Here is a 22,228-nt window from a genome sequence, read left to right on the forward strand (position 1 = left end):
GATACAGGACCAATGATATTCTTCAGTGCAGAAATTTCAGGTGAGGGGGGAGTGGAGAGGTGTCAGGTAACATTATTCACTCATGAGTCACTGTTTTTACCTGCCAGTGAAGAACCGGAAGAATACAGTTTGAGTGGATTCTACTTAAATTTTTAAGAGATAAACATTGAAAAGATACTAATCAAAACGCATTTGCACCTGTGATGAGGTGAGTATTAATCTGTTATGTTTTTCTGTGTTTAAATCCGTTTTTTAACCGGCATTGAAACACAAAAGTGTCTCGGTTGTGCTGGGAGAATCATAGCGCTCAGGTGTGGCACCTGTTTTTCCTATGAATAAAGATACATTGAAGAGTATTGTAGGAACCTACAATGTTACATGAAAAGGTAAAAAAAAAAAGGTGTAGGCCTAAATACACAGACACAGTAAATATTTAAATAACATACTGTAGTTATTTGACCATGGTTACATTATTTCATACATGCCTGTACTTTAATAGCTACAGAACATACACGCCATGGTGTCATGTTTATGTTCATACAATATCCTCCCAGTCGACCAGTAGGCCTAGAGGGAACCCCCTATCATTGCCAGAGGTGACTCTATTGTGATTTTACTCTGAGCAATGTCAATGCACAAGATTTATGTCTGTCAATGTGCCACACACCTCACCTCCCCCACCTCTCTGTCCCCCAGGTGAGTGACCATGGCGCACCACTATGATGGTCTGTCCCACTGTAAGCTGGCCCTGGCATTTGCCATATTAATGGACCTGCTAGGCGTGTCTGCTCTGCTGGTGGGGGTTTTCGCCCCATTAGAGATTAAGGGACAGGACTTTGGGGACCTGCTGGTGTACTCTGGGGTTCTACTAATGCTCATGTCCCTGGGAGGATGGGTCATGTGGTACAGCGGGAACCTTGAGGGCCTGACCTCCAGGAAGGAGCTAGGGGGAACCATGGGTGCCATGGACCGGCTAGCCCGCTCCCTCAGCCGCAGGATACGACTCCCCAGGAGCCACAGCAGCCCCTCATGATGCTTCATGGTCAGGCGTAGGAGAAGGGTTTGGTTGTAAGGGAGGGTCCTCACTGTCTCCATTAGACTATTGGCAGTCAAACTGCCTGGGGGTCTGGGAGTGGTATTGTTGGCATTGGGGGAGTGCTATTAAATGAACCAGGCTAGGGCCCGTGATGTGAATGGGGAAAAGCGGGGTTGGGAGGAGCGCCCTTCTCAAATCAAACAGTAATATGCGCCGCTCGGTCATGTTGTCATCAAGGCAGCATATGTTCACATTTTCAAACTAGTTTTCATTAGGTAAAGCCTTTTTATCAAAAGCAATCATTTGTGTATGTAAAAACCCAGAATCCTACTCATTACTCCACGTGATTAACCTGTCACTTTTTTTTGGAGCTGACTTCGCCGTCGGCCAAAACGGGGCACTGGGCTCACGACCGGGAGGGAGCCCGATTCCAAAACAAATGTAATCAACCCTAACCCGCTTCACCTGGAGCAGGAATAAGATTCAGTTTAAGATACATTTTTTTATAGAACTCCCTCATTCTTTAACCCAAGTTCCACCGCCTCCACGGTGGAAGAGACTTACATACTGCTAGTTCACTAGTGTCAATTGCAAGATGGAAAAACGGTTGGTCATTGCTTTTTATTGTGACTTGACCTTTGCTGAAACACCTCTGGTAGATAACAGAATTGTACAGACTGTCTGAATAGGATTTTAAACGATCAAGCATGGAGGATATTCAGAGTTCACTTGGTTGGTTTGTTTAGGCTTGAATCTGTACATAATTGGTCTTTATAGTCATAATAATCCATGTGTTGTGGTTTTCTTTGAATCGTAGTAGGGTTTTTGTATTAAATTATAAAATTGTATTAAAACTATAAAATAACCTACCATAGGGCATTTGTGAAAATTTGGGGTGTAAAGTATTACATGATATTGATTTGAAAACAGATCTTTTATGAAAGTATTTCCCAAAGTTTATTTTTCATATGATTTAAGTAGATACATAGATTCTTGCATAGAGTCCAGTTATGATTAACATTTTCAGACATGAATCACACACATAAACACACTTTCAAATACTGCATAAAATACTTTTAAGTATCTTTTGAGGCTTCCACTCCCTTATCGCTCTGCAAATGAAAACTTACATTTTTTTGTTTTAACAAACCATTTGTGTTTCACAAAGTCATGACGAGCAGACATAAGATAATTTCTCTGGGATCTTTAAGAGGATTAGCCAATCATTTCAAAAGATTTAAGAGACACACACACACACACACACACACACGATAATAAAGTGCAATTACGCTGTAGATTTACCCAGCATGCAATGGGAACTGAAGGCCAGGGTCTTATGCAACAATAGTTATTAGGAACCCAGCAGCTTCAACACTACATCTCAGTATCAATGTAAACAAGTTTGAACAAGGGTATAATGACCTTGTGCCAACGTCATGGAATGATATGCTACTGAGTGTGCATCTTTTGTGGTTAAAACAAACCCAAACTATTCTTAACTGACCAACCAAAAGTCAGAGATGATGACTCTTACTGTAAAATACTTTGCTACAGTGATGATGATATATACATTTGAGTCATTTAGCACACGCTCTTATCCAGAGCGATTTACAGGAGCAATTAGGGTTAAGCGCCTTGCTCATGTGCACAGACCAATTTTTGACCTAGTCGGCTCAGGTTTTGAAACCAGCGATCTTTGGGTTACTGGCCCAACGCTCTTAACCGCTAGGCTACCTGCTGCCCATATATGATTACCATGATGAGGAAACATGTTTCACAAAAAACACAAAACATTGTACAATGACCAATCTCACAGCAACGATTGTCAAATCACATTAAGGCACACATCGAGGAGACTGGCTTAATCAGGTGAAAGGTTTAGTCAAGGGGATGAGGGTAGCAACTGGATAACAGAGTGAGACAAGAAGGATTAAGCTGTGATGTCTTAATTTAATCCCAAGATTCTAGAACAAATATCCAAATGGAACTCCTAGTGAATGAAGCCCATTAAAACATGGCTCCCATTTGTACTTCCTGGTCTCTTGTATGACATCTCTGTCTAATCCTTCCTTGTCTCATTCTAGACTGGATGTGGTCAAAGGGCGGAGCTGGGCAGGGAGGGGGTGGGGCTCTGCCAGATGATCATGTGACTGCGGTCTGATCGCAGCGGGGCAGCTTCGGGTGCGCCGTCATTCGCGTCGTCGCCTGGGAAAGGTAAGAGGGAGACAGAGTCAGTCAGACAACCACTCTAATGACAACCGCGTGATATCCTCAACTCACCGATGCGGAAGTTGATGTAGCCCTCTCCTCCACTGAGGATGAGCTGAGAGGTAGAGACTAGAGTCACAGCACCGCCTCCTATTGTAGAGGAGCTGGTCCCACAGCCTGGGGAACACAGATATAGAATACTAATAACCATGTAATAACTGCATAGTATCACAATATAATACTGTCGAATAACTATGCAATAACTGCATAGTAGCACAATGTCTAATAACTATGTAATAACTACATAGTATTTAATACTGTAGAACAGGGCTATTCAACTACATTCCTACTGGTTAATTTTAGGGGGGACGGACATTTTCCACATGCAATTAATCTTCGGAAGAATTGTATAAAAAAAGCAACGCATATCACCAATAAAGCAATTTTCTTCAAATTAAATGTTGCTAAAAGTAATTAGGAAAGAAGTGGAGGGCGCTCAGCCAACGTGAGTCGAGGTGCAGCCCAAAAATGCTCATCATTGAAAAGGAAGTCACAACACTCGCTCATCATTTTAACTAGTAAAAGCTTCTTACACGTAATTAGGTCATTTTAAAATCTGAAAACTAAGCATCTTAATAAAGAACACAAAGATATGTAAAATCAGGTGATGCCAAATTCCAGTCTGAGGGACGGAAGCTTTGAATTAATTCCCCACAGTCATTAGGTGCATTTATTTGTCCCACTCCCTTCTAACAAGTCCTTGTGAGCATCAGAGAGGGAAACAGAAGGCATGTAGTGTTCCTGAGAGTCGTAGCTTTCACGAATGGGGTCATAACATGTTGTAGCTTAAACCGTTGAAACACTAGAGCCAAATTCATATGAAGAAAAAATTATCAACATGCCACATAGGTGCTAGAAACCACAAAAAAACCACATTATAGACAACCACCATAGTGCTTGTCATTTTGACGTTGAACGTCGGATTTTGGAGGGGATTTTTTTTGTAGATCTTTGATTAATGTTCAGAATTGATCAAAGAACCAGGGGCCGCCAGTTGAATAGCCCTGCTGTAGAATAACTGCATTGTTACACAACAGTGAATGAATGAACAACGATAGAAGATTTTCACCAGGTGCAGCAATGATGAACTTGACAGCCTGGCGGTGTCCATGGTAACACAGTTGTGCTGCCGCCAAAGAGCAGTATGGTATAGAGGCAGACTCTGAACCTATGGAACGCAGAGAAGAAGACAGTTGTCATTTGACCAGTGTAAGGGCATAATCTCACAGGTGATTCTGTTGTTGACCTCTGTGGGCCAGAGGTTAGTACTCACTGAGAGACACAGGGATGGAGAAGATGGCGCCACTTCCTGTTCCCACCCACAGCCGGCCAGAGATGACGGTGAGGGAGGAGATCTGCAGCGGGGAGAGAGACAAGAAGGCAGGGCCTGGAGAAGAGAGACCAACAGTCAGGAGCTTATCCATTCAAGCAGAGTAGGTTCAGTTTTTGGGTTGAGGAGGTAAGGGTTGAAGCCAAAATTGAAGAAAATGTATTCAAAGTTGAACATTAACTTCTATGTGGGCCATTACATGCTCATATCAGCAATATAAACATGAACAGATTCATGAACTGAGAATCCTGTTCCTGCTCCTACCCAGTGTTTTGGTGACCAGAGGGGTGAGATCCACATCCTGCAGGAGCCGGCCAGTGGACCAATCGAAAAGCCTGAGTGTAGGGTCGAGCCGGCAGGACGTCCACACACCACTTCCTGCCGCACACAGGAAACGCACCTGCTGCTCACTGCGCTCCGAGACGGTTAAAGTTTGCTGAAAGAGAGCGGTGGGAAATATAGACAAAATAATACAAAGTACAAACCATTCTGAATTCACACACAATATTTTCAGGTTCGTCAAACTCTTACCTCCACTTTTCTATTCTCGACATCGACCACATGAACCCGATTCCAATATCCTACCCATAAGCACGCCCCCTTCGCTAGGCAACAGCGAATGGGCTGCAGTGGAGTTGATCCCAGAGGCAAAACCTCATGTGATTGGAGATTCCATCCACCTGTCAAATATAGTGGTGATTAGTCATCGTCAGTCTCTTACAATTACATTTTAGTCATTTAGCAGACGCTCTTATCCAGTGAGTGCATACATTTCATTTCATGCATTTTTTTTTTTGTACTGGCCCCCCGTGGGAATCGAACCCACAACCCTGGCGTTGCACACACCATGCTCTACCAACTGAGCCACAGGTTGTATGTGGTCATGGATAGATGGAATACAGTTTGTCAAATTGACGTAATTTCTTTGCATTTTAGCTAACCCTATTCTTAAACTGAACCTAATTATCCTAACCGGCTATGCTAATTCTCTTAACCTGCTGCGTAAGTTCTCCTAACCTGCTACGAAAAGTCAATTCTGACATACAATGGTTCTGGCTAGAAGGGATACAGTTTATCTCAAACTTAAATGGTACCACTTCTTCCCTACTTTCCTTCATATGCACTGATATGATCCTGACAGGAACCTGACCTGAACCTGACAGTAACCTGACCTGATCCTGACAGTAGCCTGACCTGATCCTGACAGTAGCCTGACCTGATCCTGACAGTAGCCTGACCTGATCCTGACAGTAGCCTGACCTGATCCTGACAGTAGCCTGACCTGATCCTGACAGTAGCCTGACCTGATCCTGACCTCATCCTGACAGTAACCTGATCCTGACAGTAAAGTGATCTGATCCGGACAGGAACCTGATCTGATCCTGACAGTAGCCTGATCTGATCCTGACAGTAGCCTGATCTGATCCTGACAGTAGCCTGATCTGATCCTGACAGTAGCCTGATCTGATCCTGACAGTAGCCTGACCTGATCCTGACAGGAACCTGACAGTAGCCTGACAGGAACCTGACAGGAGCCTGACCTGATCCTGACAGGAGCCTGACCTGATCCTGACAGTAGCCCGACAGTAGCCTGACAGTAGCCCGACAGTAGCCTGACCTGAACCTGACAGTAGCCTGACCTGATCCTGACAGGAACCTGACCTGATCCTGACAAGAACCTGACCTGATCCTGACAAGAATCTGACAAGAACCTGACCTGATCCTAACAGTAACCTGACCTGATCCTGACAGTAACCTGACCTGATCCTGGCCTGATCATGACAGTAGCCTGACCTGATCCTGACAGTAGCCCGACAGTAGCCTGACCTGAACCTGACAGAAGCCTGACCTGATCCTGACAGGAACCTGACCTGATCCTGACAGGAACCTGACCTGATCCTGACAGGAACCTGACCTGATCCTGACAAGAACCTGACCTGATCCTGACAAGAACCTGACAAGAACCTGACCTGATCCTAACAGTAACCTGACCTGATCCTGACAGTAGCCTGATCTGATCCTGACAGTAGCCTGATCTGATCCTGACAGTAGCCTGACCTGATCCTGACAGTAGCCTGACCTGATCCTGACAGGAACCTGACCTGATCCTGACAAGAACCTGACCTGATCCTGACAAGAACCTGACCTGATCCTGACAAGAACCTGACAAGAATCTGACAAGAACCTGACCTGATCCTAACAGTAACCTGACCTGATCCTGACAGTAACCTGACCTGATCCTGGCCTGATCATGACAGTAGCCTGACCTGATCCTGACAGTAGCCTGACAGGAATCTGATCTGATCCAGACAGGAATCTGATCCTGACAGTAACCTGACCTGATCCTGACGGTAGCCTGACCTGATCCTGACCTGATCCTGACAGTAGCCTTGACCTGATCCTGACAGTAACCTGACCTGATCCTGACAGTAACCTGACCTGATCCTGACAGTAACCTGACCTGATCCTGACAGTAACCTGACCTGATCCTGACAGTAACCTGACCTGATCCTGACAGTAGCCTGACCTGATCCTGACAGTAGCCTGACCTGATCCTGACAGTAACCTGACCTGATCCTGACAGTAACCTGACCTGATCCTGACAGTAACCTGACCTGATCCTGACAGTAACCTGACCTGATCCTGACAGTAACCTGAGAGGGGGAATTACCTGGGTTGTGCGAGAAGAATGCAAGCGTCCCATTGGCAAATCCAGCAATGACTTGACCCTGTGAATACCTGAAAGGTTTTAGAGTTGAAAGTAAACAAAGACAAAACATGCAATATTCAAACTGGTACACAATTATCCTTTCAGATTTAGTCATCCAAGTGTCCAACTGTAGGGGCTCGCGGTCTATATCGGACTGGGTACAGATGTACTCACGTGAGAGAGTGCACACCCTCAGACAGAGAGATAGACTGCAGACAGCGCCTCCTAGCTGTGGATGCGGAGTGGACCAATACACTGGGAATGGAGGGAGAAAGAGAAAAAGAGAGGAGAGGGAGAATGAGCAACTGTCAATTGTTTAACATATCATGGAACAGCATGGTTCTGATTTCCACACCTCACCTTCCTTCCTGAGTTCCAATCCACACAGTTCCTGAGGTCTCACCTGATGACACAGAAACAGAACAGAGACGGTAAGCTGATAGCATTGCCAGTGTTTAAAGCATTGTTAATGGAACTAACTAGTTGAGTGATGATTTGGAAATGATGGTGGCTATGGTTAACAAGTCTACAGAAATCTAAAATTGGTAAGCTGATCCTAGATCTGTGCCCACAGGTAACTTTTACCCGGAGAGTAATAGATAGCACTGACCAGTAGGGGGCACAGCACAGATGCATAGGGCGGGCGAGGTGGGCGGGAGGCTGAACTGATCCAGCACCGTATTGGACCGTGCAGGGTTGATCACTGTGACATCACTACTGGAGGCGGGACCAGAGACCACCCACACAGCACACTGACAGAGTGGATGGAAGAGAGAGGAGTGATGCCTACTACTGAAAAATGACAGCTCAACCCCTAGCCCAGTGTTTCCCAAACTCGGTCTTGGAGACTCCAAGGGGTGCACGTTTTGGTTTTTGCCCTAGCACTGCACAGCGGATTCATATAATCAAAGCTTAGTGATGAGTTGATCATTTGAATCAGCTGTGTGGTGCTAGGGCAAAAACCAAAACCTCTTGGGGTCCCCAGGACCGAGCTGGGGAAACACTGCCCTAGCCCCTACCCACTAGGCATTTCTGTGTAGACCTAAAAGGATGGGTGTAAACAGTATTCTAAACAACATGGTTCCATCTAGCCTGTCAGTGGACATGGAGCTACTACCATATTGATTCTACCTATCAAACCTCTCAGATCTACAAGAAGTGCCAGTAAGAGCTAGGGGTTGATTTGGCATTGAGAAAACCATTGGCATGACATGGTCTGAAAATGGTGGTTAGATGGTACTGCAAGTGGTAGTTACTGTGACTAGAACTAGTAATTTGATGGTAACGACCACCTTACCGTTGTCTCGCCTGAGATCTCAGGTGTGACAGCAACAGCACAGTTTAGCTACAGAGAGAAAACACAAGTTAGGGACTGTCTTCTGGGAAAAGACTGTCTGGGTTAAAAACCATAGCACTGATTGTATAGACATGTTTGTGAATAGTATGTCCTACCTTGGCTGTAGAATCTCTCTGGTCCAGCAGTCTGAGCTGCACTAGGACAGGCACATCTTTGGGCTCAGGGGTCCGATCTGAGGAATCCTGCAATAATCCCACACAATATACTGTATATACCAGATTAAGGGTTGTGTCTACTCACCTCTGAAGTAAATACTGTGTTTACTTACAGTGTCTTCAGAAAGTATTCACACCCCTTGACTTTTTCCACATTTAGTTGTGTTACTGCCTGAATTTAAAATGGATTCAGTTGAGATTGTGTGTCACTGATCTACACATAATACCCCATGTCACAGTGGAATTATACAAATAAAAACATTTAAAGCTGAAATGTCTTGAGTTAATATGTATTCAACCCCTTTGGTATGGCAAACCTAAATAAGTTAAGGAGTAAAAGTGTTGCTTAACAAGTCACATAACTTGCATGGATTCACTCTGTGTGCATTCTGTTTTGAATGACTACTCCATCTCTGTACCCCACACATACAGTTATCTGTAAGGTCCCTCAGTAGAGTAGTGAATTTTAAGCACCGATTCAACCACAAAGACCAGGGAGCAACAACAACAAAAAAGCGGGCATTGAGCATCCCTCTGAGCATGGAGAAGTTATTAATTACACTTTGGATGGTGTATCAATACACCCAGTAACTACAAAGATACAGGCGTACTTCCTAACTCAGTCGCCGGAGAAGAAGGAAACCACTCAGGGATTTCACCACGAGGCCAATGGTGATTTTAAACATTTACTGGCTGTGATAGGAGAAAACTGAGGATGGATTAACAACATTGTAGTTACTCCACAATACTAACCTAAATGACAGAGAGAAATGAGGAAGCCTGTACAGAATAAAAATAGTCCAAAACATGCATCCTGTTTGCTATAAGGCACTAAAGTAATACTGTAAAACATGCATCCCATTTGCTATAAGGCACTAAACTAATATTGGAAAACATGCATCCTATTTGCTATAAGGCACTAAAGTAATACTGGAAAACATGCGGCAAAGAAATTCATTTTTTGTTCTGAATACGAAGCATTATGTTTTGGGGCAAATCCAAAACAACACATAACTGAGTACCACTCTTCATATTCTCAAGCATGGTGGTGGCTGCATCATGTTATGGGTATGATTGTCATCTGCAAGGACGAGGGAGTTTTTTAGGATAAAAACATTTATGTAATAGAGCTAAGCACAGGCAAAATCCTAGAGGAAAACCTGTTTCAGTCTGCTTTCCAACAGACATTGGGAGACAAATTCACCTTTCAGCAGGACAATAACCTAAAACACAAGGCCAAATATACACTGGAGTTGCTTACCAAGATGACATTGAATGTTCCTGGGTGGCCTAGTTACAGATTTGACTTAAATAAGCCAAAGCTTTAAAATGTCTGTCTAGGAATGATCAACAACCAACTTGACAGAGCTTGAAGAAGTTTTAAAAGAATAATAAATGGGCAAATATTGCACAATCCAGGTGTGCAAAGCTCTTAGATTTAGCCAAAAACACTATTTATAATCTCGCTGCAATCGCTGCCCAAGGTGATTCTAACATCTATTGACTCAGGGGTTGAATACTTACGTAATCAAGATAGATTAGTGTTTTATTTTCCATAAATGTTTTACAAGTATTATAATTTTTCTCCCACTTTGACATTACAGATTATTGTTTGTAGATTGTTGACAAAAAATGACAGTTAAATCTATTTTAATACCACTTTGTAACCCAACAAAATGTGGAAAAGGGGTGTGAATACTTTCTGAAGGCACTGTATGTGTGTGTATGCATGTTCACCTGTGTGTGTGACAGCGGCATGCTCCAGCCGTGAACCTGGCGTTTTCCCAGGGTTCCCCAGACATGGGAGCGGATGTCTCTGTACAGCTCCCTCCTCCTGACCCGCGGAGACAGGGCTGTAGCAGGGGAGGCACCACTGGAAGGAAGTGGGAAGAGGAAGAACAGAGGGGAAGAGGGGGCAGTGGGTGAGAGAGTGGTTTAAAAAGATGTACTGTTTTGTGATAGTTACTAATGTAACCTATGGTAGTAGATGAGGTGAGTTCACTTCAAACCTTACAATGTAAAGCACTTTGAGCAGTTGGAAAGAGCTCCAAAGACATGTAATCCCATTATCATCATATCAACGTACTCTGTCTGAGTCGTACTGACAGCCAGTTGCCGTGGAGACCCCATTGGTGAGTGAGTGAGGGACGGGGACGTCGGCAGGGCCAGCGCTAGAGCAGCAGATGGAACCAAGGGGTTCTTGTTCAGGCCAAACAAACGGTTGAATCTTGAACGGACAGAGAGACAGTTAATGGTTAATTTGACTGCAATGGACCAAAAACTCTGCCCACCTCACAGGAATACAATAACTCTTACACATAACTTTCCCATAGGCACTCTGGTCATGTGCTTGGGCTATAGACTGTGTAGCCACAGGTAAATATGAACAGCTATTGAGTTAAATGTTGTGAAGTCAGGGGTCAGAGCCAGGCCCAGGACAAATATGTGTGGTTGTGTGCCTGTAACCAGTTCAAGGTTTAAAGTGGAGAAAGTGGTTAACAGCATCTGTGGACTACTTTACTGGAATAATTGCCAAATTAAAAAGTTGTATTTCCCTTCCTGATTCTTCACTCCCTCGCTCTCACCTTCTCCACACACTAGTCCTCTCTCTCTCCGTGATTCTCTCTTCTTGGGTGGCCCTGAAAAGAAGGGATGACTGATGTGAGATTGACAGAAATTAGTTATTCCCTTCTCCCTTTTCTACAGGACTATGAAACCTGTCAGTCTACTTCCATGGGGGAGACAGGCAGGTATGGTTACCGAATGGCCTGACTGCGTCTTACAGCCTCCTGCAGCTCAAACAAACGCTCCTTATACTGGTTCTTCTCCATGACAACACGGGACATCTCCGAACGAGAGAACCGACGCAGCGATATGGGCAGGGAGGACTATGGGTAACAGATTAACATTCTAGTTAGAGTACATCAAGTCCATTAGAGAAACGAAAAAAAAGTTACAACACATCTATTAGCAGAATATAAAGAGACAACACAAAGAAAGCCCTCTTACATCATCATCTGATTGATTTGCTTCCAGTTCTTTCCGAAGTCTACATAAAAGCAGAAACACACGCCATCAATGAATCACACCACATGAACAAATATTGTTTGTATACCTTTGTTGTCTCATTCTGCCAACCATCAACGACCTGACACTAGAGTTGTGTACCTCTTGGTTTCCTCCTCCATCTCCTTCATCCTTCCCTCCAATCGGGTGACAGTCTCCTGGCAGGAAGTCACCTCCACCTTAAGAGCTGACCTCTCATTGGTCAGCTCCTCCACACGAGAGATCAGTGCTTTCCGGGCCGCATTCACTAACTCACTGGAAGAGGTAGAGGGAGATAATGTAAGAGTGAGTGAGAGAAAATGAATGAGAGAGAAAAAAGTGAGTAAATACAGTAAACAAAGGATCCATTGTGCCCAGTTTTACTTCAGGCCCAATGTGCACTCTGTCAACATATCTAAATGAAACAGAGGCATAGTGAATGGTAAGCCCCCTACACACAGAGTTAGTCACACAGGACTAGTCATGGTAGGGTAATAATAACGGTGGGATAAACGCGGGGACTTACTGGGTGTGTTTCAGGTCCTCATACTGAGAAAGAATCTCCTCAAACTGGTCGGTGCTGCCTGCACAGACAAGAAAAAACAAACAGTTCTCACCACAAATAGCATTAACCCATATCTTAACCCTAAGTCAAGCCTTTTCAGAACAACTAGCTTGTAATTGCTCACGCCAGTTCTCATGACATTGACACTTTAGTCCAGTCTAACTAGTGCCTACTGCCCAGCACTGCCTATGATACCCCCTCCATCTGCCTCAGCTCTTTCCCCCTAGCCTTCCTCTGGCTGTAAAATAGAGGTTGTATGTGTTAAGAGAGCAAAGGGCATACGTTTCATCTTATGTGAACAACCAGTGCAGTGTTTCACTGCAAACAGGGGGCGTAGGTGTACCCTTGCCTAATGGCCATACCTCTGACACTGGCCCCCTGGTCCACACTCTCTATGTATTCCCGACTCAGCTCTGACAGCTCTGAGAACACAGATTCCGTGTTCCTTAGCTCCCATTCCAGACTATCCATATCCTCCTCCTCATCCTCCTTCTCCTGCTTTGCTCCTTCCTCTTTTTTCTCCTCCTCCTCCTCTCCTTCCTTCTCCTCCACCTCCTTAATTTCTTCCCCCATGCTGGTCTTGGTCTCGTCTCTGACTGGCTCTTTGGCGTCTGCTCGGACCGGGGTGCTAGGGAACATGGGTAATAGAGAAAAGGTTGGGAGGGGGCAGTGAGTGTCCATTTGTAAAGTGTGTGTTGGGGAGATGTCCCATCAAGAGTCTTTCTGAACCATGACAGACCTATGAAGGGAAGTAGTCTGATTTACAGTTAACTAGTTGTGGCTGAGTTGGTTTATGGTTATGAATGTGTAAAAGAGAAGCTTTCATGGTAATGCAATAAAGTCAGTCCAGTTCATCTTGCACTGTAATCACACACATACAGGAATTTGTAAGTCGCTCTGGATAAGAGTGTCTGCTAAATTACGTAAATGTAAATGTACATACCTGGCCTTCATAAGGCCATGAAACTTTGCCAGCTCAGGGGTGGAGCTTATGATGTCATTGATGAAGGACGCATCTCTGTCTGGCTTTACGACAATGTCAATCCCTCTATCGTCCTTGGTTACCGGTTCTTCCAACAGGAAAGAATTAGGAGGTGTTTCTGGCCTTTGATCAGTTAGCTGGAAAAGGGGAGGAGTCAGTAAGGACAACTTCCGTAGAAATATACTACTGCTACAAGACAGAACAGAGGTTATCAAATCTAGACGTACCTCCTGCCCGCTAACACAGGATTCTGACTGGCCCTGGGTAGATTGTGAATTCTTGGAGCGCACATGGTTACTAAAGACAGACAGGGCCCGTTGTGACATCATAATGCAGTGAAAATCAGAAACCATCAAATGAATGTACCACAGTGAAAGATTTCTTTAGAATGTAAAGACTGCATACCGTTCCATGTTGTTGTAGTCATATTAACTGAATTGAGTGGTGGCTAACCTTAGTGGAGATCCCTCTCTCTCTAGATCCCTTTTCCTCTCCAGCAGATCCTTATAACTGAGCACCAACTGAGAGAGAGTGAGAGAATGTGAAAATGGAGAGAGAAAAAGAGGGACAAAAGGGAAGGACAGCGGCGATAATAAAATACATTTCCAATGATGGACAGAAGCTGTTACTGATAGAAGAGTACACAGACGTTGAGTCCCAAACAACCTCGTCAGTCTAAACATGCTGTCGTCTGACCTTGTTGTGAGTGTGCTTCAGTGTGTTCAACTCTCTGCCCAGTCCAGCCCTCTGTTCCTCCAAGGCCACCACTGTCACAGAAACAACACACAGTAGCAATTAGCATCACATACAGTACAGTATGTCTCAATGACCAGGGTCCCAGTCTGATTCTGCCGTAGCCTACTTGCCATGGTCTTACCAAACATCCTCAGTTTGTAACACAAAGGATGTGAATGAAGGAAGTGAATATAAAATCATCTACACGGACATGAAGACGGTAAGCATAAAGAGAGAGAGAGAAATAGATAGAGATTGTTACAACACTGTACATAGTGATAATAGAACATTTGAAACGTCTTTATTCTTTTGAAACTTCTGTGAGTGTACTGTTTACTGTTCATTTCTGATTGTTTACTTCACTTTTGTTTATTATCTATTTCACTTGCTTTGGCAATGTAAACATGTGTTTCCCATGCCAATAAAGCCCTTTGAATTGAAATTGAGAGAGAGAGGGAGGAAGCAATGGACACCTAGACCCAGTCAGACACTCACATTGGTCAGCCTGCTCTCTGGCCTTTATCTCCAGTTCTTTTTCCCTCCTCTCTCTCTCTTTCTCTCTTCCCCTCATCGTCCTCCGCTCCTGCTCAATCTGGTCATCCAACTCCAGATACCGCTAAAGGCAAAAAACAAACATTTATTAAAATGAATTAAACTATATGAAACTTTTTAATCAACATCCTGAATTGACTGAGTTGAAAAGGAATCGACCCCAAACCCTGACTCCATATCACATTAGCATAAATAAAATAAAAAAATATAATCCATAAACACTTCCATCCCCTCTCACCTCCTGGCTCTCTCTCCTCAGTAGTTTCTCACTCTGGTATCTCTCCAACAGCTCATCTCTCTCTCCTTTCTCTCTCTCAGCCTCCTCCTCCCTCTCTCTGAGCTGGGCTCTGCAGCTGGCCAGGCCCTCCAGGACCCATACAAGGATGGGCACCAGGGACTCCACAACCCCTACGCCATGGGTCTCTATCACTGTCTGTAGCAGGGAAGGAGGGATGGGGGTGTAGTATCAGATGAGTGTGGGTGGTGATGGAGAAGAGACAGAGGAATGAAAAGCCAGCTAGGAGAAAGAGAGGCAGGAAAGGGGCGATAGAACAGAAAGCAGTTGAGTGGTGGATGTGATGTGTTTTTACCTGTAGTTCTGAGTACAGTTTCCCGGCCTCTTCACTCACAATGTCAGGGTCCAGATCCAGCTCCCCAGACCCACACAGGATACTCTCTCCACACTCCATCCCTCTCTATCTCTCTGTCTATAAGCGAATGGGTCTCAGCTGATATGAGTATATGAACTGTGTGCCTGTCAATACACTTCTACCTCATATATAAATACCTACCCACCTAGTTTATCTAGACCTCTCACACTCATGTCTACTCCAATTTCCTCCAGCTCTCTACTGTACATGGTCCTTCCTCCATTTCTACAGTAAATGACCCCCCTATTCCCCTTAATGCCTCTTCCTCTGCTCTAGCCGTAGATGTAGCTAATAGCAGGGGGGGGTTTGGTGCCCATTCTGAAAGAGAGAAAAAAAAACAGAATCATTTCTACAATGTCAGTGGAAATGTTAGGTTGTTTTTTTCTTCATTTGAGGAAATATAGGCAAGCAGGTACATACTACATGACTATTTTTAGAAGTAAAAACCCCTTCACAACAATCAAACCACCATCATCTGTTTCTCTTTCTGTTCTGTTTCCTGTCTCTCACTGTGAGGTCAAGAATGTGAACTCTAAACATAGAAGTGCTACAGTGTGTATCGAGTTAGTTACTTTATTCACACTACGAGTCTTGTCTACTTTTACATATGTCTGTTGCTCTCTCCAATAACAGGTTGTGCCTTTAGACAAGTGACCTGGCAGTATACAGAATTGGAATGACTTAACATTTAGCATTACTAAGCAAAATGACTCCATGCACGGTTAGTAAGCCTACTCCTTTTAATTCTCACACACGACTTTGCATGTTTCCCAACCTGATTTTCCCTAGCAGGCGTACCTGTCCTCCTCACAGATCCCTCCTCCTGCCACCACCAGGCTCTTAACTGGGGATGAAAACACATGACTGTACCCACTACCCTGGTCTAGGCCTCACCCCTACAGGCAGTGGATCCCAAGTAACCTAGACCAATGTCTGGGTTACTTGTCCCTGGATATGTAGATCATTGATGAGGTTTATTTCTTGTTCATTGTTATTTTAAAGTGGTGATTCTAAAGTGGTGATTCTGCTGCTGCCGGTGATTCTGTGATCCACCTCTACGCAGACGACACCATTCTGTATACTTCTGGCCCTTTGGACACTGTGTTAACTAACCTCCAGATGAGCTTCAATGCCATACAACTCTCCTTCCGTGGCCTCCAACTGCTCTTAAATGCAAGTAAAACTAAATGCATGCTCTTCAACCGATCGCTGCCCGCACCTGCCCGCCCGTCTAGCATCACTACTCTGGACGGTTCTGACTTAGAATATGTGGACAACTACAAATACCTAGGTGTCTGGATAGACTGTAAACTCTCCTTCCAGACTCACATTAAGCATCTCCAATCCAAAATGAAATCTAGAATCGGCTTCCTATTTCGCAACAAAGCCTCCTTTACTCATGCTGCCAAACATACCCTCGTAAAACTGACTATCCTACCGATCCTCGACTTCGGCGATGTCATTTACAAAATAGCCTCCAACACTCTACTCAGCAAATTGTATGCAATCTATCACAGTGCCATCCGTTTTGTCACCAAAGTCCCATATACTACCCACCACTGCGACCTGTATGCTCTCTTTGGCTTGCCCTCGCTTCATATTCGTCACCAAACCCACTGACTCCAGGTCATCTATAAGTCATTGCTAGGTAAAGCCCCGCCTTATCTCAGCTCACTGGTCACCATAGCAGCACCCACTCGTAGCATGCGCTCCAGCAGGTATATTTCACTGGTCACCCCCAAAGCGAATTCCTCATTTGGCCACCTTTCCTTCCAGTTCTCGGCTGCCAATGACTGGAACGAACTGCAAAAATCACTGAAGCTGGAGTCTCATATCTCCCTCACTAGCTTTAAGCACAAGCTGTCAGAGCAGCTCACAGATCACTGCACCTGTACATAGCTCATCTGTAAACAGCCCATCCAACTACATCATCCCCATACTGTTATTTATTTTTGCTCCTTTGCAACCTAGTATCTCTACTTGCACATCTATCACTCCAGTGTTTAATTGCTATATTGTAATTATTTAGCCACTATGGTCTATTTATTGCCTTATCTTACCTCATTTGCACACATTGCATATATACTTTTTCTATTGTATTATTGACTGTATGTTTGTTTATTCCTTGTGTAACTCCTGTGTTGTTGTTTGTGTCGCACTGCTTTGCTTTATCTTGGCCAGGTCGCAGTTGTAAATGAGAACTTGTTCTCAACTAACCTACCTGGTTAAATAAAGGTGAAATAAAATAAAAACAAAAATAAAGTAACTGTCAGATTATTAGGCAGTCTGTCCTCCAAAACGATTCAGACTGTACAAACATTTACCACCTGTTGCTGAATAGGTCGTTCGTATTGCTGGGTACTGTAGTAGTACAAATACACGCGCGCGCGCGACAGACACAGACGATATTGAATGACAGGATCACACGGACTTCCAAAGAATAATCGACGATGCAGCCTAAGCAATAAACACCAACTCGATCTAGCCGGCCTGAAGTGCAATGACATGATGACGTCTGCGGTATAAATAAAGCATTGACTGAAAACAGTCACCTTATAGATTTTACGAGATCACCTTCATTTCATTTGGCCAACTGTTTAGCCTACTGTAGTTCGGAGAACTGAACCAAAACGTTCACTATGTCTTTTTATATGTTAACTCACCTTTGAGTCTCTTTAGTTCCCAAAACTTGTATATAATTTGTTGAAACGGGTAATATTCCAGTCGTTTACTTTGATGAAGATATCAATTACTCCTACAGCGAGTTTGAAGAAGGGGGTGTGGTTTAATTTTGACCCAGTTGACAGAATTCCAGTTCTGGCCTATCGGAGTGATAGGCTGTTCTCAGTGTCCAACCGCCGTGTAAAAGAGGCGGGACATGGCTGGTCTTGTGAGTAAAAAAGTTCCTAACTTGAACAATGACACGTGATGAGGGGAACGTTGAAGGGTTGTCAGGTGACCTGCTCTAATACCTGTCTAAACGTTTCACATAATATGACCTTTCACCCCCTTTTTCACTTACTGTTTTTCCCTGCGGTTAATCAAGTACAGTATAACTATGTGAACAATTGAACACTGCAGAAGACCAGCAGATGTTTGCAAAAACGTGGCCAGGTATCCAATTTCCTCTACGCAGTCATTCCATAGGCTTCTGTATATTAACCAGATCCAGTTGTGTTTTTTTACAGAAAATCCTGCTGACTATGCGCTGAAATTGCAGGAAAAGTTTCCTTTTTGCATAACATGAGTGACTACTGTAATAACAAATGGTTTGGGGAAGTGAAGGAAATGTGTCAGTGAAACAGTAGTCTTAGTCTTAGGCAATTCATAAGCCTTCGCATGAACTATAGAAAATGAAACTAGTTTTGAGTATTGCTAGCAAGGGCATGAAGAATGAGTACAGTAAATTCTCCAGCAGATGGAGGCAAACACACATCTGTCTTTGTCTCCTGTCTGTCTATCTGTATGTACACTGACTGTACAAAACATTAGGAACATCTTCCTACTATTGAGTTGCACCCCCTTTTGCCCTCAGAACAGCCTCAATTCATCGGGGCATGGACTCTAAAGTGTTGAAAGCGTTCCACAGGGATGCTGGCCCATGTTGACTCCAATGCTTCCCACATTTGTGTTAAATTGGCTGGATGTCCTTTGGGTGGTGGACCATTCTTGATACACACAGGAAACGGTTGAGCATTGCAATTCTTGACACACTTAAACCGGTGCGCGTGTCACCTATTACCATACCCCATTCAAAGGCACTTCAATCTTTTGTCTTGCCCATTTACCCTCTGAATGGCACACATGCACAATCCAGTCAGTCTAGATGAAGGGGAGGAGACAGGTTATAGAAGGATTTTTAAGCCTTGAGACAATTGAGACATTAAATTGATTTAACAGGTGATATCAATAAGGGGTCATAGGTTTCACTTGGATTCACCTGGTCAGTCTATGTCCTGAAAGAGCACACTCAGTGTTTTGTACACTCAGTGGCAAGAAAAAGTATGTGAACCCTTTGGAATTACCTGGATTTCTGTATAAATTGGTCATAGAATTTGATCTGATCTTCATCTAAGTCACAACAATACACAAGCAGGGTGGAAAAGTATGTGAACCCTTGGATTTGAACCCTTCTTTGGCAGCAATAACCTCAACCAAATGTTTCCTGTAGTTGTGTATCAGACCTGCACAATGGTCAGGAGGAATTTTGGACCATTCTTCTTTACAAAACTGTTTCAGTTCAGCAATATTCTTGGGATGTCTGGTGTGAACCGCTCGAGGTCATGCCACAGCATCTCAATCGGGTTGAGGTCAGGACTCTGACTGGGCCACTCCAGAAGGTGTATTTTCTTCTGTTGAAGCCATTCTGTTGTTGATTTACTTCTGTGTTTTGGGTCATTGTCCTGTTGTATCACCCAACTTCTGTTGAGCTTCAATTGGCGGACAGATAGCCTTACATTCTCCTGCAAAATGTCTTGATAAACATGGGAATTCATTTTTCCGTCGATGATAGCAAGCTGTCCAGGCCCTTAGCCAGCAAAGCAGCCCCAAACCATGATGCTCCCTCTACCATATTTTACAGTTGGGATGAGGTTTTGATGATAGTGTGCTGTGCCTTTTTTTCTCCACACATAGTGTTGTGTGTTCCTTCCAAACAACTCAACTTTAGTTTAATCTCTCCACAGAATATTTCACCAGTAGTGCTGTGGAACATCCAGGTGCTCTTTTGCGAATTTCAGACGTGCAGCAATGTTTTTGGACATGAGTGACTTCTTCCGTGGTATCCTCCCATGAACACCATTCTTGTTTAGTGTTTTACGTATCGTAGACTTGTCAAAAGAGATGTTAGCATGTTCCAGAGATTTCTGTAAGAGCTGACTCTCTAGGATTCTTCTTAACCTCATTGAGCATTCTGTGCTGTGCTCTTGCAGTCGTATTTGCAGGATGGCCACTACTAGGGAGAGTAGCAACAGTGCTGAACTTTCTCCATTTATAGACAATTTGTCTTACCGTGGACAGATGAAGATCAAGGCTTTTAGAGATACTTTTGTAACCCTTTCCAGATTTATGCAAGTCAAAGATTCTTAATCTGAGATCTCTTTTGTTCAAGGAATTGTTCACATCAGGCAATGCTTCATGTGAATAGCAAACTCACATCTTGTGATTGTTTTTTATATTGCAGGGCTGCTCTAACCAACATCTCCAATCTCGTCTCATTGATTGGACTCCAGGTTAGCTGAGTCCTGACTCCAATTAGCTTTTGGAGAAGTCTAGCCTAGAGGTTCGCATACTTTTTCCAACCTACACTGTGAATGTTTAAATGATGTGTTCAATATAGACAAGAAAAACACAATAATTTGTGTGTTATTAGTTTAAGCACACTGTGTTTGTCTATTGTTGTAACTTAGAGGAAGATCAGATCACATTTTTGGACCAATTTATGTAGAAATCCAGGTAATTCCAAAGGGTTCACATACTTGTTCTTGCTCTTTGAGAGTCTAGTTAAGGATCATATCACCTCCACCTTACCTGACACCTTAGACCCACTACAATTTGCATATCGCCCAAACAAATCCACGGACGATGCAATCACCATTGCACTGCACACTGCCCTATCTCAGGATATGTTGTTTGCATAAAGTCCAGTGAAGTTCTTTGAGTGCCGTCGTGGTATCGGCTTGAGGGGGGATATAGACGGCTGTGACTATAACCGAAGAGAATTCTCTTAGGAGACAATACGGTCGGCATTTGATTGTGAGGTATACTAGGTTGGGTGAACAAAAGGACTTGAGTTCCTGTATATTATCACAATCACACCATGAGTCGTTAATCATGAAACATACACCTCTGCCTTTCTTCCCGGAGAGAAATAACCTCTCACTCAATGTCAACAAAACAAAGGAGATGATCGTGGACTTCAGGAAACAGCAGAAGGAGCACCCCCTTATCCACATTGACGTGACCGCAGTGGAGAAGGTGGAAAGCTTCAAGTTCCTACACATCACTGACAAACTGAAATGGTCCACCCACACAGACAGTGTGGTGAAGAAGGCGCAACAGCACCTCTTTAACCTTTTTTTGCTTCGCACCTAAAATCCTCACAAACTTTTACAGATGCACAATTGAGAGCATCCTGTCGGGCTGTATCGCCGCCTGGTATCATGCCACAAGTCGAGACACAGATGCAGACACAGTAGGCAGATGGTTGGAGTCTTACAATGTTTATTAATCCAAAAGGAGTAGGCAAGAGAATGGTCGTGGACAGACAAAAGTTCAAAACCAGATCAGAGTCCACGAGGTACAGAGTGGCAGACAGGCTCGTGGTCAAGGCAGGCAGAAGGGTCAGGCAGGTGGGTACAAAGTCCAGAAACAGGCAAAGGTCAAAACCGGAAGGACTAGAAAAAGGAGAAATGCAAAAAGCAGGAGAACGGGTTAAACGCTGGTTGACTTGGAAACATACAAGACGAACTGGCACAGAGAGACAGGGAACACAGGATAAATAAGCGACACCTGGAAGGGGTGGAGACAATCACAAGGACAGGTGAAACAGATCAGGGTGTGACACCTGGTACGGCAACTGCACTGCCTGCAACCGCAGGGCTCTCCAGAGGGTGGTGCGTTGTGCCCAACGCATCACCCGGGGCAAACTACCTGCCCTCCAGGACACCTACAGCACCTGATGTCACAGGAAGGCCAAAAAGATCTTCAAGGACAACAACCACCCGAGCCACTGCCTGTTCACCCGCAATCATCCAGAAGGCGAGGTCAGTACAGGTGCATCAAAGCTGGGACCGAGATACTGAAAAACAACTTCTATCTCAAGGCCATCAGACTGTTAAATAG

At 44.1% G+C, this 22,228-nt stretch overlaps 1 protein-coding gene and 1 non-coding gene across 3 annotated transcripts; one reads left to right on the plus strand and one right to left on the minus strand.

The window, feature by feature from the left end:
• The first annotated feature begins 48 nt into the window (after window positions 1-48).
• On the plus strand, window positions 49-1,906 carry LOC106576906 (uncharacterized). The gene is made up of 2 exons (XR_006760143.1): window positions 49-208; window positions 697-1,906. It is a non-coding gene; the product is annotated as an uncharacterized protein (transcript).
• Window positions 1,907-1,969: 63 nt separating this feature from the next.
• On the minus strand, window positions 1,970-18,203 carry LOC106576890 (C-Jun-amino-terminal kinase-interacting protein 4). Of its 2 annotated transcripts, none has more exons than XM_014154427.2 (28): window positions 18,049-18,203; window positions 15,326-15,703; window positions 14,974-15,168; window positions 14,679-14,799; window positions 14,145-14,215; window positions 13,902-13,969; window positions 13,676-13,745; window positions 13,410-13,585; window positions 12,829-13,094; window positions 12,428-12,485; window positions 12,025-12,177; window positions 11,866-11,905; window positions 11,617-11,744; window positions 11,442-11,495; window positions 10,943-11,083; window positions 10,594-10,729; window positions 8,797-8,883; window positions 8,642-8,689; window positions 7,955-8,096; window positions 7,705-7,747; window positions 7,519-7,599; window positions 7,306-7,373; window positions 5,166-5,314; window positions 4,899-5,070; window positions 4,578-4,691; window positions 4,374-4,472; window positions 3,317-3,421; window positions 1,970-3,241 (listed from the first exon to the last, which is right to left on the minus strand). In XM_014154427.2, the coding sequence occupies exons 2-28, from the start codon at window positions 15,422-15,424 to the stop codon at window positions 3,132-3,134; spliced, it is 2,994 nt and encodes a 997-aa protein (XP_014009902.1). In that variant the 5' UTR covers window positions 15,425-15,703; window positions 18,049-18,203; the 3' UTR covers window positions 1,970-3,131. The 2 variants fall into 2 exon arrangements, with proteins under 2 accessions (XP_014009902.1, XP_045555839.1); XM_045699883.1 differs by having other exon boundaries at window positions 10,871-11,083.
• Window positions 18,204-22,228: the final 4,025 nt, after the last annotated feature.

This window comes from Salmo salar, chromosome ssa02 (genome assembly GCF_905237065.1).
Source record: "Salmo salar chromosome ssa02, Ssal_v3.1, whole genome shotgun sequence".
Lineage (NCBI taxonomy): Eukaryota > Metazoa > Chordata > Actinopteri > Salmoniformes > Salmonidae > Salmo > Salmo salar.

Coding starts and splice junctions, on each gene's coding strand:
- LOC106576890 (XM_045699883.1), bottom strand. CDS start 15,424: ATGGAGTGTGGAGAGAGTATCCTGTGTGGGTCTGGGGAGCTGGATCTG. Junction 14,800..14,973: donor TGAGGAGAGAGAGCCAGGAG/GTGAGAGGGGAT, acceptor TTTTGCCTTTAG/CGGTATCTGGAGTTGGATGA. Junction 5,071..5,165: donor TCGAGAATAGAAAAGTGGAG/GTAAGAGTTTGA, acceptor GCTCTCTTTCAG/CAAACTTTAACCGTCTCGGA.